Source organism: Orycteropus afer, unplaced genomic scaffold (assembly GCF_000298275.1).
Source record: "Orycteropus afer afer isolate SDZICR_OR568_19922 unplaced genomic scaffold, OryAfe1.0 scaffold00053, whole genome shotgun sequence".
Classification (NCBI taxonomy): domain Eukaryota; kingdom Metazoa; phylum Chordata; class Mammalia; order Tubulidentata; family Orycteropodidae; genus Orycteropus; species Orycteropus afer.
In genome coordinates, this window is record NW_006921640.1 from 5,317,753 (window position 1) to 5,344,227 (window position 26,475).

At 41.0% G+C, this 26,475-nt stretch overlaps 1 protein-coding gene across 1 annotated transcript in view; it reads right to left on the reverse strand.

The window, feature by feature from the left end:
* Positions 1 to 14,395: 14,395 nt before the first annotated feature.
* The window catches only part of HMBOX1 (homeobox containing 1), a 162,712-nt gene continuing 150,632 nt past the window's right edge, over positions 14,396 to 26,475 (reverse strand). The window contains exons 6-10 of the mRNA XM_042780670.1: positions 19,092 to 19,174; positions 17,469 to 17,564; positions 16,537 to 16,631; positions 16,227 to 16,298; positions 14,396 to 14,533 (exon numbers count right to left, since the gene is read on the reverse strand). Coding sequence (XP_042636604.1) covers positions 14,396 to 14,533; positions 16,227 to 16,298; positions 16,537 to 16,631; positions 17,469 to 17,564; positions 19,092 to 19,174 — 484 coding nt within the window. The remainder of the gene's footprint in view (positions 14,534 to 16,226; positions 16,299 to 16,536; positions 16,632 to 17,468; positions 17,565 to 19,091; positions 19,175 to 26,475) is intronic.

Genomic DNA, 26,475 nt, shown 5'->3' on the forward strand with positions numbered 1-26,475 from the left:
AGGTACAATACTAAAATAAACACAAATTAAAAAAAAGTTTTATTAAAACAAAACTGTACAAAAAAGCAGTATACTACATTTTAATTACAGAACAGTCTACTGTCCAAAAGGCACTAATCCAGAATAGGAGATACAATGATACAGGACTCATTGAACTATTTTAATCAATACAATAGAGCACTTGCTTCTTTGACCATTTACATCTAGAAACAAGGGCTTTTTGCTACAGTCATTACACATTGTTATAAATATGAGTCCTACAGGTGAAGGTGCAGTATCCCTCTCCCTAGAGAAGGTTAACATCAAGAGGGACCATTAGGGGCTGAGGTGAATGGGTAGCGTGGGGAAGGGCCTGGGGCCCAGGGCAGCTGGGTGCCTTTCCTGAGGAAGGGCCCGTTGCTGCTGGGCACCCGGAGCTCATCTTTCGGCCTGGCCTCTCGGTTGGTTGGTTTCTTGGCTGCTAACTTATTACCGGCAGCCACTTTAACCCCTCTTGTGTTTTAGCACCGGGAAAGTGGGTTCTGAGATGCTCCAGGAACTTGGGCTGGAGGCCTGGGTGATGAAGCATCAGCAGCTCAGCAGAAGGGAGGCATTTTGGTAACCTGATCGGAGAAATGGCAGCAACTACTCTGAAGAGGGAAGAGGAGTCCATGGGCAGCCGGTGAGCCAGGCACACCAGCCAGCCAGGGCAGAGCCACCTGCTGCTTATTGGCCAGACCTGGGCACAGAAATGAGGTCCTATTCCTAACTGGAGAGCTATTCTATGTTCTTTTTCTGGGGTGGACCCAATGGGGAGTGCACATTAGAGCGATCTGACAATTGACTCATTTCCTTGGAAGCCGACTTCTAGCACTGGGATTATGCTTTCCAGAGGCACGTGAAAATGCAACGGCAGGTCCGAGCAGGCAAGCTATGTTCCCTCCACGCATCACAGGACCCTCGATGCTGTTCACTTAACCATGTTTTGTGACCGAGACAACTCTCTAAACCCCCGATTTCATTCTTTAATGGGCTCTGGACTTAAGGAAGGGAGATACTGCAGCTTTCAGAACAGTGTCGGACACACAGAAGACAAAGACAGGCATCTGGATGTTAACAAAAATAAGTAACAAAGCAATATGATTAAACCAAATCTCTTCTCACAGCGTCCTATACTACATCCTCCTTCTGCTTAGCAGAAAATTGTACGTACACAAAAATACAAATACACAATTTTGTAGAACAGTCTGATTTTAATATATTTATATATATTTATATTTATACGAGTGGCAGGTTAGTTCATTATATAGAGCTTTTTGCACTTTTGGCTCATATGCAACAAGGCTTATAAATTCAGCTTTAGCTTTCATTCAGGTTTTATAGCTTTTGAACAATTGTTTTCACATTTAAAGCAGCATCCAATTTGCACTAGGAGTTTGTGGTGACTATAGGAAAGATCGGGTTGGGAGTTATTTAGGGCAAGGGGAGGCAAGGGCAGGTGAAGGTATACATTCCAGTGTGTGTGGCAATGTGTAAAGGATTGTGACGTGGACACGAGTATACCATGGTGACCCTTGAGGTAGACTGAACACCTTACAGCAGACTCAGACACAGGTGTGACTCGCCCTCAGGGACACATGGTGCACAAGATGGGAGAACAGGGACTGGAGGAGATGCCAAATGGAAACACAGAGACTTAAGACACACAACGGCTGAGGCGGGAGGGTTGCACTGTCCTCCCAAACCCCTTGGCAGAGATCCACACAGCTCGTCTAGGTACGTGAGTATTTGGTGGATGCTAAACACTGTCAGGCAATCCCAAGGCATCTGATCAAATTGCTATGGTTCAACTTGCTTTCCGTTTTGTAACTTGCCACACTAGTTGGTTCCCAGCCCCACCATGAGTAGTAAAACAGAAGCTGCATGTTGTTCCCAAATGGGGCAGATGCCCCAGCACTCTGCCCTGGCTGGCTGTCTAAGTCCAGTTAAGTGAAAAGAGGGTGGAGTTCTTTTCCATCCTCTAATTGAATTTCACAGCTATGCTCCCTAGCCTGCTGCACTCTGTTGCTTACAATCATTCTTCTCAGTCCTAGCCGGTAATTGACAAGCACTTGGTAGAACCTGTAACATGCAGCATTTGGAGAACTGAGTGACAAAGTGCTGCCAAAGAGTCTGGTTGGGTTTACATGCTCCGGACAAAGCCTTGTTCTCATTACTACCACAGTGACATTGCTCCCATCTGATGGCTCCCATCAGCAGCGCCTTCCCTTCTTTATCCAAGTCAGAAGAATTTCACTTGCAAATTTGCTCATACGTGTTAAGCACGAATGCCCAGTATTTGGATTATTTCATTGTCTGAACAAAAATGCTGGATTATTAATGAAAATAAAGTGCTTGGATATGGATTGTTCCATTTTGCAAAACCTTTTAATGTACCAGTAAATTGTCTGAGTGCTTAGTTATGTGATTTGAACAGAGTGCAGTCACAAAATAATGTCACACACCCACCACAGAATAAAGGCCCCGTATTTAGATCAGACTTAAGTTACTTTAAAAAAGAAGCAAACAAATAATCTCACACTCACTTTCAAAGATGCACTTTTGATCTCGCCTAACACCCTACCAACACTGGCTTTTCTGAGCCCTTGTGAACAGACACCCTGATCCCTCAAACCCAGGAAGAGAGGACGAGGAGGCAGCCAGGATTCCGGTGACTAATGAGTCGTCATGTTTGTTTATTATGATTATTTGACTCTTTGCCCTTTTGGGTGTAGGTGCACTTTCCAGCTATTGACAAAAAGACGGAATTCCATTCTGAGGCTGTCTTGCTCACCTATCTTCCCTCAATAGCTACTGAGATTTAGCTAAGCAATAGAAGACTCCTAAAAAATTCTCTATGAACCAAGACCATAAGCACATAAACAGGAGCACCCCTAAAAAGGAAATACAGGAAAACGGTGACAAAGCCAGCCTGACGGAGCACTACGGCCTCTCCCGCTACCCTTGCGGTTGTTCTGCCTGCAGAACGCCGGGCACCAGAGGGCGGCCGCCCTACGCCCACCCAGGGGGACTGAGTGCAGGTGGGGAGGGAGGAGGGGCAGGGTGCAGGCAGACTCTCTGGCAGGTTCCAGAGGTCTGTAACTTGCTTAGGCACTTAAAAAACACAAAAATTTATCCTTGGAAGGTACTGCATACCCAAGATGGCCATGGGAGGGGGAGCCCGCGGGGATGCAGAGAAGGCTGTGGGCTCTTCCAGGGGAGCCAACTATGATATTCTTGGGCTCTTCTGACACGGATTCCTTCCCACCTTGCCGCCTGGGTTAATGTGAAGCACTCAGTGATGTGATGGCTCAGACCTGGACAGCAGAGGCCTCTCTCTTTCCATGTTCTGCAAACCACTAGAGAAGTAGAGTGGAGCAAAGAGCCTGTCTGCGAGTGTCCTGACACCTGCTCCACACTCACTTTCACAGGACGTGGAGACATGCAGGCTGCACAGACTGGTTTTCTAACACTGAGTGAGAGAAACTGCTAGAAAGAGAGGGGGACCTTTAACTTTGGTTTTGGTTTCATGTTGCCATCCTCAAAGATGCACAGCTAAGGAGTTCACCGATGCTAATATACTGAAATGTGGTTTTCAAGGCAAGTAACAGCTAACAATAAAGCTGCTTCAAAGAAGCACGCTCACCTCCATTCAACCCACTCACTAACGTATGTCCTGGGGCGCTTTTCCTCCCATGAATCTGGCATGAAAACAAAGAGTTTAGTGTAGTATCACTGGAGTAGCTGTTTACACTTAATACAGCACTAATGTCATTTTAAGGCGCCCTGGTGGCACAGTGGTTAGAGCACTCAGCCGCTAACCATAAGATTGGCAGTTTGAACTTACCAGCTGCTCCACAGGAAAAAGATGAGGCAGTCTGGCTTCCGTAAAGATTTACAGCTTGGAAACCCTATGGGGCGGTTCAACCTGCTCTGCCCTATAGGGTTGCTAGGAGTCGGAACAGACTGGCCAGTAGTGTCTGGGAATGCTGTTTTGTTCCTAGTTTAATAGCATCAGTGAATAATGAAATGGAAAAATGATCCTCACAAGTTTATGTTGAGCTATTAGTTCCAATAAAGCAAAAAAAGTTTTTGTGAGAAGTTTGTGTGCTCAAAGGAAGCCACAACAAAGACTGAAATGTAGGCTTGACCTGGAAGTGATATGAAGTTGGAAAAGTCATAAAGGGAGGACTAATCCTGGAAACAAAAATCTCATGAGCTGTCTCCTCATGACATTAGTTGTAAAAGTCATGTCCTCCTTCCTATGGAAGACCCTACCTCCATTCCAAAGTTTCAGTGGCACCATCACCACCAGAGAAGAAAATGTGGGTCAATACTGAACTGGAAGGCATTCACCTTCTTTCCTCCAAATGCAGATTTTTAAGGGAGAGAAGGGTAGTGGACAATAAAACCCATTAACCAGCAAATGAAAAAATGTGTCTATTACCAGGATGATCCATCCTAACTCGTCAAGCTGGTGGGCTCCCTTTCGAGGATGATCCCAAAGCTGTGGCATTGTTCCTGAAGTGGTTTCACCCTCTTGGGCTTCCAGGATGTCCATGACATGACAGAGTGGATTAGGAGGGAGAGATAATGAACTACTCAGTCTTGAAAAGAAAATTCAAGTTAGAAAAGGGGATGGAATTTCAATTTGGTTGAATTCTCAGATCAGCTGCGAGCCCATGTCACTTGTTCAGGGTTCTTGACCAACAGCTGCCAAACCTATGTGTGAGCTGTGGCAGGCACAGTGATCCTCCACCCTCGAGGCACCTTGTAGTTTTGCTGGATTCAGATTATAACAAAGTTCTTACGCTGAGCCAAAATCTGGATCTGCCTCACAAGCATTTACTGGCCACAGAAGGCTCAATGAGGAACCACGCAGAGCCCAGGCAGGGAAGACAGACCCCCATTCACCACCAGAAAGTGAGTCTCAGGTGTTCTACGTATGTACTGGCCCAGCCCCATGGCCTCCTCGACTCCCACACCTCTGAATTATAACTATGGTAGAAGCCATGGCAGAGTGAGCTGGGATGGCTTAGCAAAAACACTTCTAAACACTAGCAGCATGCCTGAAAGTTACAGGCACTAAGAAAATGCTAGAATAGCTGACTAGAGAAAAAGAAAACAAGAAACGTGAGTGATTTTGATGTTCTTTGCCTTCACTAACTGGAATTACACCTAAGGAATGCTTTTAAGTTCTAGTTGCCCTCAGTACCACACCATAAGGCAGTTATGCATGTTTTCCCCAAAGGCAAAACTTTCACATTTGCATCCCTGACACCAGGCACTGCAGAGCCTCCCACTATTTACTGCTTTTCTGTCCCATCTCAACTAACTGAGGGGAAAGGCTAACCAGCAGCCTAGGCTACAGTGTAGACCATAATGGTAATGCCAGTCCAGTGTTAGAGGGACTTAAGTGTGCCCAGACAGCTGATGGCAATGCTACCGTGTGCCTGGGGGGGCCTCCAAAGCTGCTGTGGGAGAATATGAAACAGGTTCATCTCCCGGGAATGCCCTTGGAGCAGGCCAGCTTTTCCTATGTGCTCCATCATCTGATTAACATCCTACTAAAATGAAGGAAGAGACTGGAGATCTGACTGTGTGAGGGCTCTACTGGCGGGGAGTTACTGCACAGCAGGGTGCACGGCCCTCCACATGGCAGAGGGGATGGTGTGTGTAAACGTCCGGCGCCTGCTCTGTGAATGCTGCTGCTACCGCAAGCGTCAATGCCTGGGGAGGGCTCTATGCTTTTCTCTTTTCGTATCATGATTTAGAATGATGATAGCTTTACTCCAGTTTCTTTTAAGAATAACTTACTTTTGATGTTTTCTTCCAAAAAACAGTCATGTTTTCTTGAGTTCAGTTTCCTATTAAGGGAAAGAAATAGGGCAGCTTTTTTTTTTTAGCCTCCAAAATGGTCCTGGAGGCACCTGGAAAGAAACTTTCTGAGCAGCACCATCCCTTCAGCAGCACAGCTAGTGCTCTGAGCCCTAAAGTAAGAGATCAGGTGAGAAGGTCCAACTGCAGTGATAATTCTATTTTCTCTGAATGTGAGCAGATAATCAGAATGCATGGCTCACGCGTCACAGCATTATGTTCATCTGTACAGCTGGATCTCCCAAGTCTAATCTTAAGACATATTCTAAATTCTAATGAAGATACTCAGTTATCTCTCAGCAGCTTGGAAAACAGGAGAAGGGATACACTAATACACTAATCTTTGGGGTCAGAGATCCACAACCATTCCAACTGTCATGAAGACTGCCAGCCGACTCGAGGGCACATGTTCACCTGGAATACAGGTGTGCAGGGTGGTGGCACAAAGTTGCTTTTACAACTTTTATAAAGAAAAGTGTTGAGCAAAAAGCTTTCATGTGAGCTTTTTTCTGATTTAGCCCAACTGCTATACATTCCATTATTATTGCAGATATCTGGAGAGAAAAAAAAAAAAGAATCCTGTGGCATAAGAACTTTCCCCAAACTCTAAAAGTGTGTGTGTCTAGGGGTGGGGAGAAAAGGACAATTATAAATAAGCTGTCTACCTCAGCATTTTATAAAACTTGACTTTTTAACCAGACATTTAAGCTAGGTTAGGATTCCCTCAGATATGTGGTGGGGGAAAAAGATTTGTACACAGGGAACCAGCAGAATAATAAAACAACAAAGAAAGAAAAGGCAAGAGCTGTATTTTCTTTAGTGGCTACTAACCCATCTTGGCCTTTCCAGCCCTGAGGAACAAGGGGCTCCTGGGAACCTGCCACTCACGAGGGATTTCTGGCACTGTATGCTGGGTGCTGGTGGTTCTCACAGGCTCACTCTGGACCACACAATTGAACAGACTTCTATAAGGAGTATATGAAGAACCACCACCACCCTACATATACTTGAGAACAGCTAGTTAGTGACTCAGCAGTTCCCATCCAATGTGACACCTCAGGGTGAAAAGAATGGGTGCCATGGTCAGGGGACCAAGTGGGGAGTTAAGACCACATGACACACCCAGCAGGATGTGGTGGGCAGAAGTGGGGAAGGAGACAGTATAAATTTGGAAGTGCTAGGGAGACAATCCCACTGCCCTAGCAGAACAGGGGGAAACTAGGATAACAAAAGAAGGCCCTGACATGGGAATGCTGTGACTGTATGAGACAGCGATGGAAGAAAAGCTGAGGAAATTCACAGGTGTTCCTTTGTTCCAGAAACTTCAGGTCACTCCAAGTACCAGCATTCTATTTATGTCACATGGGTGTTAACGTCAGTGTGTGTATGTTTATTCTTATGTGTTTACGTTGTGTGGTTTGTTCTAGGTTATACAATTCAATGAGGAAAGCTGGCTGTTTGATAGCTATTCTGATGTTGATGACAATGGACATACCACATTAACCAGGAAAAAATCTGAAAATTCTAGGGAGTGCATTTCAGCAGTTAATAATATCCTTAAATCAGGCCAACATGATATCCTAGTTGGTTAGCAAGTGGGACACAGTGACTGGGAGAGGCCTGCCCATGGGTGGCCAGTAAAGACTCAGTTTGGGATTCTGATAGTAGCTTTGGACCAAAGGGTATAAGTGGATGTGAGAAGAAAAAATAAAACTCACTGTCGTCGAGTCAGACCCGACTCATAGCAACCCCTCCTTGGGTTTCCGAGGCAGTATCAATACAGAAGTAGATTGCCCAACCTTCCTTCCGAGGAGTGGCTGGTGGGTTTGAACCGCCAGCCTTCTGGTTAGCAGTCAAAGAGGGTTTCAAATACTTTAGAAGCCACATGGGAAGCAATAAGCAAAGGCTTCCATTTCGAAGCTGAAATAAATCCAAAAGCCACATCCTTCTCTTTCACTTGAGAGAACGCGCACCATGTCATTATTTAGTTTACTGAATCACTGTTCCAAACATTCTTGGGAGCAATAGTGCTAAAAAGGAACAGGGGATGGGAGATCTGCCATTTTCAATCTCATAAAGGACAGAAATTCTTTTAATTATGACCATGCCCATCCACATCTTGCTAAAACAGCTAATTACATGTCAGGAGGACACTCTGTCACTCAGAACAATTGTCATTATATTTTTATATATTCATTCTTTGCCACCCCCCTCAATTACCATGGTTACAATTTGAAAAGACTCAGCTAAACCTTCATTTGATCACAGCACACCAATGTGAATCTGAGAGTGGATTATGGCCGTAGAGAGCCACTTTTATTTAAAAGACAAAAAATGAATATGGAGTCAAGGGAGCCAGCAGCACCTGGATCCTTTAAGCGGGAGCCAGGCTGTGTGTGTGCCTACATCATGCTGGGGTGGCAACAGCACACACTCCGTGCTGCCCAGGTGTCACCTGCACTCGGTGCTGGACACCCAGGAAGGACACAGCCCAGGCATTGCCTGGGCAACTCTGGTGCAAAGAGATCAGGGAAACCTGCGGAAGGGAAAGGAATGGCAGGGGAGGGACAAGGCTAAGCTGCCCCCTGCGGACACAGCCTTCTGTTTGTTGTTAGGGAATTGGCTAATGAGATTAATGGATGTGAGATGTGCATGGTAAACTGTCAAGTGGTGTGAAAATGCTAGTTAGATTTCACTTGAATAAAATCAACTATATTTTTAGTACTGCTCACTGCCTAGTCCCAAGTGTCACAGGAAGAATGAGAAAAAGGAAGTTAAGGAATACAAACATTTATAATCCCAAGGCACCTACTACAACTGTGAGACCCTTGGGTGACAAGAAGCAGCTGGTATAAGAGACAAGGGTGCACCCAAATTTTCTCTCACTCTTTCCTCTCAAAAAGAACAAAACAATGTAATAAGAAACTGTATTTTTCAGATCATTAGCTTCCTTGTTGCTACTGTTTCTCATCCCCACCAAGAAAGAACAATGAAGTTAACATGGGAACTTCTAGCTCTTGAATCACATAGAACAAAGTTACACTTCAGAGAGAAGTGAGTCACCATCAGCCCTCCAAGACAGGGTGAGCAGCAGCACTGCACTAAGGGTGATAAATAAAAAGAACTAAGAACAGCCTTTCTGAACGTAACCTGTTTGCAAGAGACAAGTTTCTGAAATCAGAAAACTGACTTGTTGGCTTAATGTATTTTAAAAGGCCTTAAAGGTAGACCTTAGTGTTGTAATTCTCTTGAGAATGGCAAGGAAATCTTTCTTGAGTGATAATCATTTGAAACAAACAGTACATAATGAAGAAGACCACGTTACAGAAAAAAGAAAGGGCTTGTACTCCGACCAGAGTAATTACCATGGTCTCCTCAGAGGGTAACTGCCTTAGCAAAGAACTGGCTATTCAGAGTTGCCTCTCCTGCAAAACCTTCCATTCTCATTATTGTGCAGTACTTTTAAACTGGCTAACTGAGGCATCACTAGGCAATGTAAATCAGACAATGTGGAAAGTAAGAAACAGTAAGCGGGTTTTCAGGGCATGCAGCTCAGTTTGCTAAATTCAATATGGCTGACAACTGATCCCCAAATCCTGAGTAAAGATCCTTACTATATAAAGACCGACCACACAGAAAAGGAATGCTTTGTATGTATAATTCCCACCCTCATCCCAAAGCATCTCCCCGCCTCCCAAAGATGCCACCAGCAGGAACTGGTCAATGTGCCCGACTTTCACTTGGGAAGTCTTGACAAATAAATGTGGCTCAGTAAAGCTATAAATGGATTTGGCTGGTCTCAATGCAGCCCTAATGAACACAGTAGTAAAACATTACCAATACCACAACAACAAAAAGACAAAAACTATCACCACTGACATAAGATGAAAACCACAGACAGATTAACACAGAAAACCAACACACAACGGACAGGGTCAGGACTGCTCAATGTAGAGTGCTACTGAGAACAAAATCATCAACAAGAAAAATTATTGCCTAAGAATCTGCTGAGACTCAGTGGGGAAAAAATACTCTGGCTGTTCTCTGAACAACAAATGACAAAAATCAATTTTAAAAGGCAGAGCCATGAATTAAATGGGAAGACTGCTTCTAACCAAACCCTTCTTAAGACCAAAGAGAGAGTAAGGACTTGAAGTTCACATTTTAGGACAGGGATGGGGGATCACTTATGAAAAAAGGACTGTTTCCACTGTCATGAAGAAGAGATAATGTTGCTGGTCAGTGGACAACGTAAGCTGGTCAAAAAGGATGGTCTGCAAGGCAGGAGGGTGTGTCTGTGTGAAGAGATGGACCATACCCCCCCACTCTGCCAGCTGTCAGAGACGAAGATTCCAGCTCAGCTGGAAGCAGGACTTAGTGTTGGAGCACAGAAGAAAATGGAAGAGGGGCTGTTCACAGACTGAGAGAATGTGACTGGAAATTTTCTGATTAAATCAAAGTCTGTTTTATGCTTGGTGTCTGATGGCTGGAATTCAGGAGAAAAATTTCAAAACACATCTCCTAAAGCCAAGTAGGGAGAACGGAAACAACTAGATCAGTGAAATCTTCATGAGTTTTTTATTCTGTTGAGGTAAAAGTACATCCAGATGTCTGGACCCAAAATAGTTGTTGCTCAGTAAATTACTGCCATCATAAACACCCCAGGACCTGGGGTGCTGCAGTCGGACAGCTCAGGGTCTGTGTGCCTCTTCCCGATTCGCATCCTTTCTGCTCATCGTCCCTACTGAGCTGGGGTGAAAGGGACCCGATGGGGACTCCAGGCTTTTCAGCCCCAAGCTCATCCTTCCTGGGAAGGGTCATGGGAATGTATGCAGGGGGCTGTCCCATCAAATAACAATGTTGGGAAATGTACAGAACTCACAGATAGGTGGGAGGAAACTACATCTGCCAACCACCTAAAGGACTGAGATTGTGAAGAAGAAAACTGCAGTCCAACATTGGAAACTTTGCTGAAATAAATCAAGATGTCTTTTTGGTACTGATGGCCTCATAAGGTCTCAGGTATGAATGTACTGTACTGCCTTCCCCTGGCCTTCATCTGATATTAAGGTTATCAAGAGACAGGCAGACACTGCACTAGGATGGTCTGTCCCTAAAAGGTCCCTATATAAGGTTGCGATGTAAAAAAGGTAGGAAATTGACCCATCTGACCAATTCAATTAAAGTGTCTTTAAAAATAGCAAGAAAAAGGGGGGAAAAAAAACAGATAAATTACATGAAGAACTGTCAGCAAAGTTCCCGCCAGCCCACATGTTTTAAAGTCTTCCTCAAACAGGAAGGCACAGCCCCTGAGACAGTCCTTTGGGGCCTGAAGGACAGATGTGGTGACAGAATAGGGACAGAACCACCAAAGGGCACAAAACAGAAATTCTTATGAGTCTGGCTGTTATTCTTTTAGTGACAGAGAAGTTTAGGGTTTCTAATTTAATACTACCTCTAAAACTGGAAAAAAACTTAAGCAAAGAAATCTACCATCCAAAGATATTACAGATTAAACAGTGGCAGCTCCATGTGCCATTACCAGAACCAAAGTGGCCTGGGTCAGATGGCAGAACTGAACCTGAGGACAAACAGAAAATCGATGGTGGATTTAAATCTACGTCCAACAGACATCAACTCTTAATCTTGGTGAAAAAGTAAAAGTTGTATGTAAGGCAATGGGTCTTCAGAGCAAGCTAGCAGTCTTCTCTAATTAGAGAACTGTGGGTGAAATCTTCCTTCCTCCTATGCCTACTGACTGGATACTATCCTTCACTGGTAGGAAGAGTCTTCCTATAGTTTTACCAGGAAGCCAGACAGAGCCTGATCCTGCCTTCGTGGATATCAACTCTTTTATTCTCTGAAGCTTTTTTTTTTTTTTCTTTTGCAGTCTTAAAATACGAAACCTTTTAGCTTTTCTGTGGCAATCATTGTATTTCTTCAGAAACTGCAGCTGTCTTAACAGTTTGAGCTGGTCTCTTTAAAAAAACCAGTGAGAACAAATAATAGTAGCAATCCTATCATAAAGAAGCTATCAATTATAATAATCTCCTTATAATAAATCATGGATGTGGCTTGTCAGAGTGTATTTTTTTTTCCCTCTCCTTTTCTTTCTGATTCAGTTGCAAATAAGCAGACAAAATTCCACCAAAATGAAAAGATACAATATGTTATATTTCTTCTAAGTACAATAAAAGGAAAAGAAAAGATAATATAATTTCCTAATTGGAATAAAGTCAAACGAACCAAGATAGACTATGAGTGAGGGGATCATTCCTGAGATTAACAAATGCTACTCTTGAATTGGTTGGCTCAAGTAATACATAAAACAGAAAAGATGTTCCACTTCACCTCAATTCCTGAAAGTTGGAAAAAGCACATACATTTTCTCCTGAAATCCATGTCCGAGAGCAGGACCAGGCCTGCACGTAAGTCTCTGAAGTCACAGACACATACAAGGTGGCACTTTCAAATCCTCTCAAAGACTTTTCCTCACACTTATGTCAGCAAGATATACAGAGAAGATGGCCTAGTCAGTGTGTGTGTTAAGTGGCGTTAAACCAGCTGAAAACTGGCAGATATTCAGAATCTCACTAATGAGAAAGGAACAACGAGGAAGGTCAATAAGTCTCTCTCAATGGTTTTAAGTTGAATACATTTGGTAGGGGAGAAGGGGTGAAGAGGTAAGGACACGGTAATTTCCTTCTATCTTAGAAACTGTTTTCAGATAACAGACAAAACGACAGAAGCCCTGCTTATTACCCAGCCCCATATCCCCCCTTTACCAAAGCTTCATTATTCGTAGAAAGGAGAGATGGAATGAGGCAGAAAATATACAGCACTCGTGTTTCTTTCAGATGCACACTATGCATCGTGTTTCAGATGCGCTGCACTGAATGCTGTTTCCTCTTACCCGTGGTGACAGTGTGTCATTTAATCGGGATGCCAAGACATCATTTTCATACAAGGCCAGCAGATGTAATTTTCTTTGATGCATGAATAGTTCATCATTTTGCTACTAGATGACAAGGTGATCACAGGGTGACTTTATAACACAAGTTCACTGTTTGGTATTTTGAGTTCTCAAAATGAAAAAAAGGATTTATCAAATATAAATATCTTTAAAAAGTAACAAAAGTGCTACATATATGATCAAGGAAAAAAATTCCATTAGTTACTGCGGCTTAAAGTAGATTAAACTTTACAAATATTACCACATCCATTATCAATATGGCTTCCAATTATTAAATAAATTGCCTGTAGCAATATAGCTTTCTCACACCTCTACAAGGACAGAGTAAAGAGAACACCAAAGCAGTCACATCCCGTTGTGTCTCACACAGCCACAATATAAGTGGTAAATGCCCCGTTTTTTTCTGCTTCTATTTAGGCAAGTATTTGCACTTGCGATAGTCAGTCAGCATCACCCCGCTATAAGTTCTCGAACAACTTCTCCGATCGAGGGGGGCTTCAGGTAATGGATACAAAGACTGTAGGTTCACTCACTCATGTTTGACCTTAGTTCCATCCTTGAAAGACTTTTTTGGTAACAGGGAAAGGGGATACCGACAGGAGGGCAAAGTAACTTCTGTGATGACCTTGGGACTTTTCCAGGCAGGCACTGCTAGCTGTGCCATGTAATGTACAGTGGTTCTGAGAACTGGACTCTAGCATCCATTACACATTCCACTCATAGTTTTTCTAATGCTCTCAAGCTGGGGTTTTTTTTTTTTTTTTTTTTTTTTTTTTTTTTTTTTTTTAAATATCATGGTCCCAAAGGCAGAAGGCAGTATTTTATCTACTAAGTCACACAGCTTGTGAGAGGAAAGGATGTCTGTGTCAGGCATGTTAATGTTAACATCAACCAAAATCCGAGATCAAGTTTTTCCATTGTCATTCTTAGCACAGCACCCAAAGAAGTATAATGTAGCCACAGTGTGACTATAATGAGGCACGGCTTATTGCAGCTGGATATCAATTATTCTCACACTGAGGTGGGGATTCTAGTGTTCCTTTTACTCTGTGAATACTCCCCAAATGGTGTCTATCTATCCTGTGTCACATGACCTCAGCTTGCATCCTATCAGTCTTGGGGAAAGAAAAGGGAGTACAGACTAGTGTTACATGAATCTAAAGGTATTCAAGATTTTACACGTAGCCTAACATTTGAGAACTGAGGGTTATCTAAATACCCGGAAGCACTTTCTTGGAATGCTAAGACAGAGCAGCAAGAATTTCTAGCCTCAGGGGCTGGGAGAGAGAAGTTTGGTTGGTTGGTTGGTTGGCTGGTTGGTTATTATTTACTGGGAATTAATACTGAGAGAGTATATGCAAAGGCTGAGGGCACCATGCCATCTTCACAGAACAAGACCCTAACGGCTAACTGACATACAAGAAACTGCAAAGTTATACTGTAAGAACACATGTTAAGGACCGAGGAAAGTCTGCTAAGGTGCTACATCTAAAACTAAGTTAACATCTTGTGTTTAATCCTCCCTGATCAGTCGTCATCCAGGGCCTCTGTCTTGATTTCGTTGGCCCCTTGTCGGGCCAATGCCAAGATAGTGTGGTTGACTGCCGCCATTTCCACAGCTAATGAGATGGGGTCTTGGTGGTCACTATGGCTAGTGCTGTCATCCTACATGTGCAGAAATAAGAAACAAAGTGTTATTAGCAGATTGGTAAAATTCTCTGGCTCACAGAAACATGCTGGGGCACAGGGAGGCAGAGCATTCACAGGAGGAAACACAGTAGGGGAGGGTCTCAGGACAGAGCAGAGGTGACCTGTATTTAAGTAGACACTGAATGGACAGAGGCAGTTCCAGATCCACAGCGTTGACATTTTTATGATTCAACTATGTATTTTTTCTTTACTGGGAATTTTATTCTTTCTATAAGAAAGACTGCTGGTGATGGTGCTCAAACCTGGACTGACTGATATAAAACCAAAAATTTTGATCTTTCGGTTTGAAACAAATATAGAACTAATTTTTGAAGGTCATGGAAGTGAATTATTAACTTCCAGACTGGTATTCTTTTAATCGGATTATTAGAATTCAGGGTATGTTTCTACTGAACTGAGAAAACTAAACAAGGTTTAAAACCACAGACCAACATTTTGCAGACCAAATGCCCACTATCTTAGAGAAAAATGCATTTCTGCAAAAAAAAAAGATTTTTCAATTATGATAGGCCAAAAGTGTAACTGCCTGAAATGGATATGGAAGAAGTGTGGAATTCTCCTGCTGTAAAGGCAGCTGTGTAATGAAAGTGGCAGGTATTTTATTTAGCAGGGAGTGTGAAGTACTCCTTCCATGTACAAGTGCAATGTGTTAAAAAATAAAGCTGTGAAAGGAAACTGGCATTTTGGGATGTATGTCAGAGACTAAAGATGGTGTTACAAATAAGGGATAAGTTTCTCACCTGTCACATCTTTAGGGGAACTGTGTATCAAAGAACTTTGAAAGAGTAAGGCCCTTAGGGAAAAAAGCCTGAGATGATTTTACAGCATCTGTAACAACATGGGCATGAGCCATCTATAGAGGTGACTGAAAAATCATGAGAATGTTTCCAACTAAAAAGACTTACAGGACATGCTCTTGTGTGAAAGGCCTGAGCTATGATTTGAAGTCCAAAAAAAGAAAAAAAGTAACTCTTGGGAAGTATAGATATCAATGTTTCATTCTCATTCTCATGGAATAGTCTTTAGAATTTAAAAAGGATCAGAGTAGAAATGCAGCAGTCTTTAGAACAGATGGTAGAAAGAAGAAATAGGGGAAACTACAGACTGGAAGATAATGGACTATATTTATAAGCTGGCTGAGCAGCAAAGAAAAGGTGTAAACAAACACCTGAGAAAGAGCAAAAGTTCTGCTGGGTGAAAAGGCCACATATTCTTGTCATATTCCAAATGGAAACGAATTTGAAATCCTATAAAAATTTTCATGAAATTTGACAATAGCTATGTGGAGGGAAAATTCCTACATTCTTAGTTCTGAATTATTCCATGCAGTGGCTACAATTAAATACGTGTTTTCCAAGCAATGAAGAGCACATCATGGTGAGATGGGAAGACATGCAGGTTTTGCACTGATGAAAGGATTTGTGTCAACGTGCCAGGGAGACTCTGGAAGAACCACTCATCTTGGCACGAGGGTTCCTACTGCAATGGCGTCATAGTGGGTGGGACTTGCCATTGCGTCCTGCATTGGTACATGTTAGGCATGGATTATAGCTACCCAGTTGCCCCTAGTATTTCTCAAACATTGAGTGTGTGTGTGGTGAATGGTGTAACTTGCTTGTTTGGATCAGATCCTCCTCTCTTCTTCTACCTTCTCTGCTTCTCTGCCTCCCTCTGAACTTCTTCCCTCCTCCTCCTCCCCATTGCGTACTTGCCAAGTATCCTGTTGTATGACAATAAATCCATGTGGGTGAATAACGATTTCTCACAAATTCAACAGGACAACTGAATCTTACCACATTCCCTTCAAATTACATGAAAATCTAACTAGACACATGAGCCGAGTGGAGCGACGTTAAATTGTTTCTCCTCCCCCACCCCGTACAAAACATACCCACAGGCCTGAGTTGTCACACTGTCCCATCCGCTCTGTAACCAAGAACCGCTATTCTACTGCTCACCTGCTCTGAGTAATCATTTCCATCGACGTCATCACTGTTGGAATGGCCTCCAGGACTCTGTACATCTATCCCATGACTCTCCAGGATTGCTGCTTCTTCGAAAAAAGCAAATAGATCCCTAAATTATCTGTTACATTACTATAATGGCTGAAACACCAAATTAAGTTTTGTGTTGAGCAAATCGGAGTGTAATTAAACAAGAACCTAGACTCCAATACTTCTTATTTTTTTTAAACTTCACATGGATGAAATTCAACTGCACACACGTCAGGGGAGATATACATCTGCCATTTTAGAGCCCCCAATGTTATGAATATAAAATTTGAGAAGCTGACTGTGAGATGGCTGATGTAGTATTTGTTAGCTAATTAAATAGCTTTCCAATCTTGAGGGTCTATAAGGCATTTGAGAACTGTAAATATGAACAGGAAGTATAGTCATTTTATAATATGCAGTTTTAGTAGCTCAAAACCAATTTCCACCCTAATCTAAACAATTCAAATTCTTTAAATGCTTTAATCTAGTGCCTTTTACTGTGTTCACTGTCTATACAGTCTCTTTATTCTGATACTATTAGATACTTCCTAGTATCTCAGTTATAGCCTAATAATAACACAGAAGTTTAGAGTATCCTACTCCCTCTCCCAAGATCCTGTAAGTGTCTTTAGTGTATATGCCAGGGGCCATGTCTAATCTCATATTTGCAAATATTAAGAGCAATGACTTTTATAAATAACAGTGCCATTATTACTATAACACATACAGTATAAATATAAGTCTGGATTATTACAAATACAATGAAGTAAAATGACAATTCTTGTTAAATTTGAATGCTAGGATCATTTAGACCTACAGTTTCTAAACTGCACTCTTAAAAGAAGTACAATGTTTATAAAGGTTTCAAAAGGAGAAAGCAGCCTCTGATACATTACCGATATTGGCTCTCCTCTTGATCTCCTTTCGTCTGTTAGCAAACCAATTATATACTTTTAGGGAGGTAACTCGTTCCAGATCTGACAGCTTTTTGCCTGTGAATGCATGCAACAAACTTCAGATAATCTATATCTGGGACTCAACAATGAACAAGTTTCAAGGGATAATATTTCTTTTAAGATGTTTTTGATCACATTTAATGCTAGAACATTTGTAGAAGACTTTTATTTTTTAGCATTACCTAGTACCATTACAAATTCTAATGTTATTGAGTGAATAAACACATATGAATTTAAAGATAAAAACTAGTAACATTAACATGCTTCGATTTAGAAAGCCATACACTTTATCAAGGAATTTCACTAAGTCAGTCTAGTCTACTAGGGTGCCAGATCAAAGTTCCTGTTACGGTATCAAGGAGTCTTTAACTAGCATCATCCTAGATGAATATGGTATTTCCAAATAATTGAAATTTACTTACATTTTCAGGCCTTATATGAAATGTTTCCTGCCATCTTACAAAAGAAACTATTGCACTTGTTTTCTTGAAGACTACAGGTCACTATGATCATTCACTGTCCTAACAATGTTGGACTACACAAACCAACTATGCTAGATGGCAGAATTCAGTTTGTAATTCAGATTTATTATCTTCCTTGCTGTCAAATGTCCCTTCTTAACTTGATAGCACTATGACCCACCTAGACTACTTCTCCCTGCCCTGCCCTTTTTTATTTTCCTCCTTTTAATCCATAGTGAGCTAGGAAACCAGAGAACAAACTTGCCTGGACTACAGAGGTAGAGTGTTTTCCAGGAACATTTCAATCTGGCTTTAGGGATGAAGTTAAGGATGCAGATGCTTTCTTACTTATGTGTAGTTGGAGCTGAATTTGTCTAGATTGCTAGAAGTCTAGTTGTTAGCTAAGGGAGGACCAATTACTCTTTGTCCATTGAAATAACCAGACAGATGGAGATCAATGAATCCTCTTAACTGAGAATGGTTTCTGGTAATAAAAACTGTAAAATGTGGAATATTTTAGCACATGGAAAAACACAAATAAATTGTTTAAGTGGCTCTGTTGACATGCATAGAAACAACAGGAAGGGCTTCAAAATGGAATTCTCCCAAGTTTTTCCTAAATAAGCAGAATTCATCACAATGTAGAAAGGAGATAGAAGCCAAATCCAAAAATAATTCCTTCCCCAAACAAAATTACAGAACTGTATAATTTACAACAAATGTGGAAAAACATATCTCAATTTCTCTATTAATAAATCTTGCTTAAATATTTTAAACTTTTACATGATGGAATTGATTTCTTTGTATTGTATTTCTGAAAAAAAGAAATCTACACATTGTTTGAAAAACTAATCCCAAAGTCTCACATCCTATGCAGGGTCACTGCCTGCAAAGTTTCTAGTAAGCATTTGATTTTGAATACCTTAACAATATCCTGGAGAAGTACTGTCTGAACAGAAAATGGCAGTAATTATGGCAGAAGGATGGCACAAATTGAGCTGAGAGCACCAAGTTGGGAAAAGTAAGATAAGATTTAGTGTCCTGAAAGCTGATTTGTAACTGAGGGCTCCACCAAACAGCAAAGTTGTGCTCACTGACTTACCTGGCTTCTGTATAACTGCATTGCAAGCATTTGCAATTTCTTCTCTCTTTGCTTCATCTGGGTATTGATTCTCATTGAAGTAACTGCAGAGGCAACCAATAAAGATTAAGTTTTTATTTATTTATTTTTAACGTACTATCATTAAAACACCAGCCCACTGAAAAATATGTTCTTCTTTTAAGATGTAATATTAAGAGTATCTAGACCAGGCCATGCAATACAACTTTCTGTGATGATGGAAACAGTCAATTCTGTGCTGCCCAATACAGTAGCCACTACTAACGTGGTAACTGACCATCAGTGTGACTGAAGAACAGAACTTTTAATTTTGTTTAATTTAAATTTAAATAGCTATATGTGACTAAAAACAAAAAACTAAACTCACTGCCGTTGAGTTGGATCTGACTCATAGTGACCCCTCCTTGGGTTTCCTAGGCAGTATTACTATGTAAGGAGCTTGCCAAATCTTCCTTCCAAGGAGTAGCTGGTGCATTTGAACTGCCAGACTTCTGGTTAGCAGTCAAATGCCTTAGGCACTATGCCACCAGAGCTCCTATAGGTGACTAGAGGATAAATAGTGTATCAAACGACACAGGTCTAGACACTGATTTTCCTCAATAAAAGATGTCATCAGTATAAAAGTTATTTTTTGATATGTGTGGTTGATTGAAGTCAGAGAGTTATGCTATCTGAAGCACTAATAACAGTAAGAATTTTTTTTTTGGGGGGGGTCATATTGTTTGTAGTGGCAAAAACTGGAAATAAATTCACTCTTCATCAACAGGAGAATGGTAGAACAAACCATGGTACATACTTTATATATTTAAACACAACTATTTAAAAAATGTGTGTTGTTGTTGTTATTGTTAGGTCCCACAATTAATGACCCTAATACAACAGAACGAAACACTGCCTGGTCCTGCACCATTCTCAGTCATTGCTATGCTTGAGCCCATCACCGCAGCCACTGTATCAATCCATCTTGTTGAGGGTCTTGCCCTTTTTTGCTGACCTTCTGCTTTACACAGCATGATATCCTTCTCCAGGGACTGGTCCTTTCTGACAACATGACCAAAGTATGAGAGGTGAAGTCTGGCCAGTCTAAGGAGCATTCTGGCAATACTTTCTTTAAGACAGATTTGTTCCTTCTACTGGCAGCTCATGGTACATTCAAAATTCTTTGCCAACAGCACAATTCAAATGCATTAATTCTGCAATTGTGTTTATCCACTGTCCAGCTCTCATATGCATATGAGGCCACTGAAAATGCCATGGCTTTGGTAAGGTGCACCTTAGTGTTCATAGTGACATCTTTGCCCTTAAACATCTTAAAGAGGTCTTTTGTAGCAGATTTGCCCAACGCAGTATACTGTCTGATTTCCTGACTGCTTTTCCATGGGCACTGATTGTGGATCCAAGTAAAACAAAATCCTGGACAACTTCAATCTTTTCTCAAAAATGTTTAGGAAAATAAGTTAAAGCTTTATTCAATGACTTGGAGGAATGGTTAGGGCATACTCCTAAGTGAGAATCACTCAGAATAATGTGAAAATACCAGTTTGGAATTAAAAAAAAAAAAAAAAATCTGTCTATATGTACATAAATTTGTATGGATTGAAGCTAGTAGGGTCCACATCAGGCTGTTAATATTGATACTTCTCTATAAGGCAAGGGACCTAGTGGGAGGAGATTTAAAACATTTACTTTATTCATCTTTGTAATTTTTCATGTGTTAAAAAATCATGGCAGTGAGTTTGGTTTGGTTTGAGAGATTTTTAAAGCCATGCAGAGATACACTCTGATATGTACTTTAGAAAAGTAACAGCTGCTTCAGCCCTGCCTCTTGTTCTAGGCCCAGTGGATCTGGGGCATCTCCTAACTAACTCAGGCAGCTACTGGGCTGCTGAGGCTGATGAACCCAAGGTTTGCAGGTAAAATGGCAAAATCCCAACACTAGCAGGCAATGTGGCAGGATGCTGGGTTAAGTCCAGGAACTCAGCCAAGCCCAGGATCCAGATGTACCAAAAAGCTAGAGCTTTCTCAAAACTTTGCCATATATATACTGAAGCAGGCTACACCCCAATGGCAACACCTTTCAACTGATTAGGCACTCATAGCAGATTCCATAAAGGAGGTGATTACAATCTCATTGTGGAGAATAAATATATTCAGCTGCCATTCAAAATCACAGCCCAGCCAAGCTGACATACAACCTTAACTAAATTAGAATTTGCAATATGGTTCTTTTTCTTACTGAGTTATTATTTTTAATGTATATTTTCAGGATCTAACTATATAAAATAAAGATCAGAGCAAATAAAAAATCAGTAACTTTTTCCAAATTAACACCAAAACAAAACAAAGCCTTCAACAGCAACAATGAAAAAGCATTGAGTCAATATAGTTTTACATCTCTAAGATTGGTAATTAATCCTTTCTTTCTTGTTAAAGACATACTATTTTTATAATTAAAAAAAAATTCATGCTGTTGTTGTTATGTGCCATCGAGTCGGACCTGACTCATAGCAACCCCTCCATGGGTTTCTGAGGCAGTATCACTACGAAAGTAGATTGCCCCATCTTCCTCCCGAGGAGTGGCTGGTGGGTTTGAACTGCCAGCTTTCTGGTCAGCAGTCAAGTGCCTTAGGCACTATGCTGCCAGAGTCCCCACCCACCCCCAATGCATACCTTTTAAAAATATTATCACTAGAATGTAATCAGGAGCTCTGGTAGCATAGTGCCTAAGGCACTTGACTGCTGACCAGAAAGCTGGCAGTTCAAACCCACCAGCCACTCCTCAGAAGGAAGGTTGGGCAGTCTACTTCTGTAGTGATACTGCCTCGGAAACCCAAGGAGGGGTCGCTATGAGTCGAGTCTGACTTGACGGCACATAACAACAACAATAGAATGTAATCTTTAGCTAGAAATGTGTACATTGGATTGTAAGCACTGATGAGGTCAGGGTGGGTTCATGGGGTCACTTTCATCTTTTTCTGTTTCTGAAATGTCTCAGCATTTGAGAAAAATTATTTCAAGATATAGAGCATAATCAAAACTGGTAAAATGACATATCTTAAGATGCCTCATGGTAAATAGCTAAGTCTAAAATGTTACAAGCTAGCTTCAAAATTTTTCATTGCAAAACTTGTAATTAAAGCTTTTTTGTGGGGATACACAATATTGATGCAAAACGGTAGAATTTCTAGAAAAGATAAAAGTAGGTCAAGGAATATTCAACAGATATATATTAACTATGTGTTAAGTCACTGTACTTGTACTTGAGTTCAAAGTACGGGCACTGGTTTTAAGAACTTATGGTTCAGGTGAGAAGGAAGAGATGAAAAAGCTAAACAATAAAAGGATAAACAACAGTCAAAATAGTAACATAACTGTGACAAACCAGAATATCTAACTGCAAATTAAACACATAGGCAGCATGTTAGGTAAATTCAGGGTAGAGAGAGATCTCTATGGAAGGGCTGATTTGGGAAAGCTCAGAGTTGGGCAGAATTCTGAAGGATGCACAGATTCCAGACACTGGAAAAAGAAAGGCAAAGGAAACAATAAAGGCAAACATACAAAGACATAAAAATCTAAGATGTACTTGGAGAAAGGAAGGCAACTAGGAATGCAATGTGATTGAACTACAGGGGTTATATACAGGGTGAACATATATCCTGGTTTGCTTGAGAAAACATTGTGATCTCAGATTATTAGCAAAGCCCTTTCATTCCCCCAAAGCATCTCATTTTGAACAATAAATTATATGATCACTCTAAGACCACATCCTATTATAGGCTAGTACTAAACTTAACGTCAAGTTAAATCTTAAGTCTTTTTCACATGTGCTTTGTAAAAGAGGAAATGGGTGATTGCTTAGAAAAATGAAGCATCAAAGAAAGAGGTAATGAAAGTTACCATAGTTACTATCATAGAAATGCTTATCTGGGTTCAGATTTTAAGGTGTAAGACAGAGTTTGGAGTTAACTTTTCAAGCATGTAGGAGCCAAGGTTTTTAAGCAGGAATATTACATGATCAAAGGAACTCTGGTGGCATAGTGCCTAAGGCATTTGACTGCTAACCAGAAGGTTGGTGGTTCAAACCCACCAGCCACTCTGTGAAAGGAAGACTAGGTGATCTACTTCCACAAAGATATACTGCCTCGGAAACCCAAAGGGGGTCATCACTATGAGTCAGAATAGACTAGATGGCAGTGAGTTTGGTTTTGGTTATTACATGACCAAACTTGTTTTTGTAGGGCCAAAGTCAGTTTGGAAGCTGTAGCAACACCTGAGGAGAAGGGTGGTAGCAGGATGAGGAACCAGATGGACAGGATAGGAGAGATTCAAGAGACATTTGGAATGGTAAAAATAACTCATTCAAGACAGCTCTAGGAACAGGACGTATCACTTATTATTCACCTTCAAACACTTTAACCTTTAGACTATTTCAAAGCAATGGATGTTTCTATTATTATAATGTAGAAAAGTTGTAGAAGAACTTGGCTGTTCAAGACTTTAAAGGGACCTGTTTTTGAAATGGAATTCTGGAGCTCAAATCACACTTCTGTCCCTTATAAGAATTTTATAGCCCTAGACATTTCTAAGACAAAAATAAGGAATAAGATCTCAGTAGAAATCTGCAGGTAGCAATAAAAAAGTGATAAAAATAAATCCTGGGGACACTATACTTTTATAGACAAAGGACACTGTCAGCTGAATGATCAGTGAGTAGCTTCATAGAAAGAAACCAAATGATCATTTTGCCAGACAATGATAGCAAAGAATTAAAATGAAAAGTGGAAAAATAATTTACATGAGATGAGAAACCATAAGCTATAACAAATGGAAATGTCCTTGAAGCACATTCATTTAAAATTCATTTAAAATTGCAGCCAGAGATTTCCTCCTTTTGTGTCCTGGTGAGCATATAGAAAAGACTGATTATTTAAGGAAGGGATAATAATGCCATACAAATAAAAATTTTCTTCTGTGTTTTTATGTGAACAATCTCTGCTGAGAAGATTTTTAAACATCTCTGCTTTAGTTACCCAAAATAAGGTTCAGGATTGTCAGACATTGCCTACTACTTACAATTCAGTGTGCCTTGCTTCCTTACTAAGTAAAATTCCTGGGCAGTGGGCAAGACAAGCCCACTTTTACAGAAGACAACATTTCCTAACACACTTTGGAACCTAAATGTCCCCTCTTCTATTTGAGAGCATCTATATCCTTAGGAATAAACAAAACAATTTCTTACTTCTTCTTTTTTTAAAGAATAAGGTGGATGTAGAGGTGACCGAAAAGGGAAAACTTTATCCAAGTAGAGTAAATAGCTTTTGTTAATCAATAAAAGCCTAAGGAACATCCTCAGGTCACTTAAAGGCCAGAAAAGTGATATTCTACATTTTATCCAAAGATGTCAAAGTCCCTTCTAAGACTAGTCACTATAGATACATACCTTAAAACACCCTGGAGAAACAATCAGGGGACAGAGAGAAATTAAGTGGCACAGAATCAGAAATCAACTATGCATATGACTCTGTAACATTTAATCTGGACTTTAGGACAAGCGGGGATCTTGAAAAATCACTGATCAACCTCTTCATCTGAGAAATGAAGGCTTCCCAAGGTTACAGAGCTGGTTAGTGGCAGAACCAAGTCTCTTGACTTCTAGTTTCATTCTCTTTCCACTAATGCTTGCTAATGAAGTTGCAGGGTGTAGTGGGATGAAAGTGCTCCTCAAAGATTCACATCCATCTGGAACCTCAGAATGTGACTTTATTGGGAAATAGGGTCTTTGCAGATGTATTTAAGGTAAGATAGAGAGGAGATAATACTAGACTGGGGTGGTTCCTAAGTCCAAAGAGAGTTTCTAAGACACAAAGAAGGACATTCGTCCATATGATGTTAAAGAGGTTGTAATTTGACCAAACATATCACAATACTTAATTTTTATTATACCCTTATAAAATTGTGTCACGAGGCATCTGACCTCCTCTAATTTCATAATGGAGAGGAGAGAGAATCATTACCAGCATTAACAGGCCAAGGCAATTTCTTATGAAGCAGAGGTCAGACATATCTCTTCTCTCCAACTTTTTTTTAAAAATTATTCTTTACCAATTCTGACACCAGCCATTTCTCCTGTGGGACTCTCTACACTTCTCTGCTGGGTTTGATAATTCACCGCAATGACCACACAGAACTCACAGACAATACTCATGATTATGGAATTTATTAGGGAAATAAATTACAATTCAGAATCAGAAATGACACAGGATACAATTCTTCGATCAGGACAGCCTCTTCTCAGCTGTCCCTGCAGGCAGACCTTTCTCTGGCCCTTGGTTCCTCAAGCTTCTTGGGCCAGCCCAGCCTCTGCCCTGCTCAGGCAAGTGTTACAAAGGTTTTTAGTTACAACTCTAAGAGCCCAGAGGAACCCCACTTTGCCGGTAAGGTTTGACCCTAAGGTGCTCAGCTCTCCTCTTCTGTAGGCTGGCAGGGACATCTCCTGCTAGTCTCCAGATTTTGCTGCCTCCATTTCTCTGACACTGCTTCTTGCTGTCTCCAGTATTATAGCTGGCTCCTAGCTCGAGGAGGTTCCCAGTGCAGGGTCTCTAGGTCCAAAGGATGCCCCCCACTCCTGTCCCTTCTTGTGGTAGTCTGGTCTCTACTGTCTGCCTCTGGGATGTCTAATTTTAAGCCTAGTGGGACCACAAAAGTGACCAATCTGCTGCTTAGGGGTCCATACACCTTATTTGCATGGTCCCACCATACAAGGTACCATGAACCTTATGTGCATTAGCAGCAAAGTGTCCAATGACCTTGGCGGCCCATAAACATCTAATTTGCATAGTCCTATACGATCTTTTGGTATGAGTAACAAGACCTTGGCTAGTAAGGGAATATAAAAGTGACTAATTTTCTTTTGGATAACAGCACAACCCTTTAACCTAATAGTTTTAGGAATCCATTCTGACACAAAAATCAGAGGTTCACAGATGTGGATAAAAGTTAAGTATCAAAGCTGTTCATGTCAGTACTACTTAATAGAGAACTACTGAGAAGAAATGAAGTGTCTTACAGCAGGAATAGTTAAATTATGGTACAGTCATCTAATAAAAAAAGCCATTAAAAATTCCTATTTTCAAAGAGTAACAACATGAGAAAATGTCAGTGATATATATATATATGGCAATAAAACCATGCATTAATGTGGTTTTAATTACGTAAAAAGATTATTTTACATATATATAAGAGCTCTGGTAGCATAGTGCCTAGGGCACTTGACTGCTAACCAGAAGGCTGGCAGTTCAAACCTACCAGCCACTCCTTGGAAGGAAGGTTGGGCAATCTACTTCCGTAGTGATACTACCTTGGA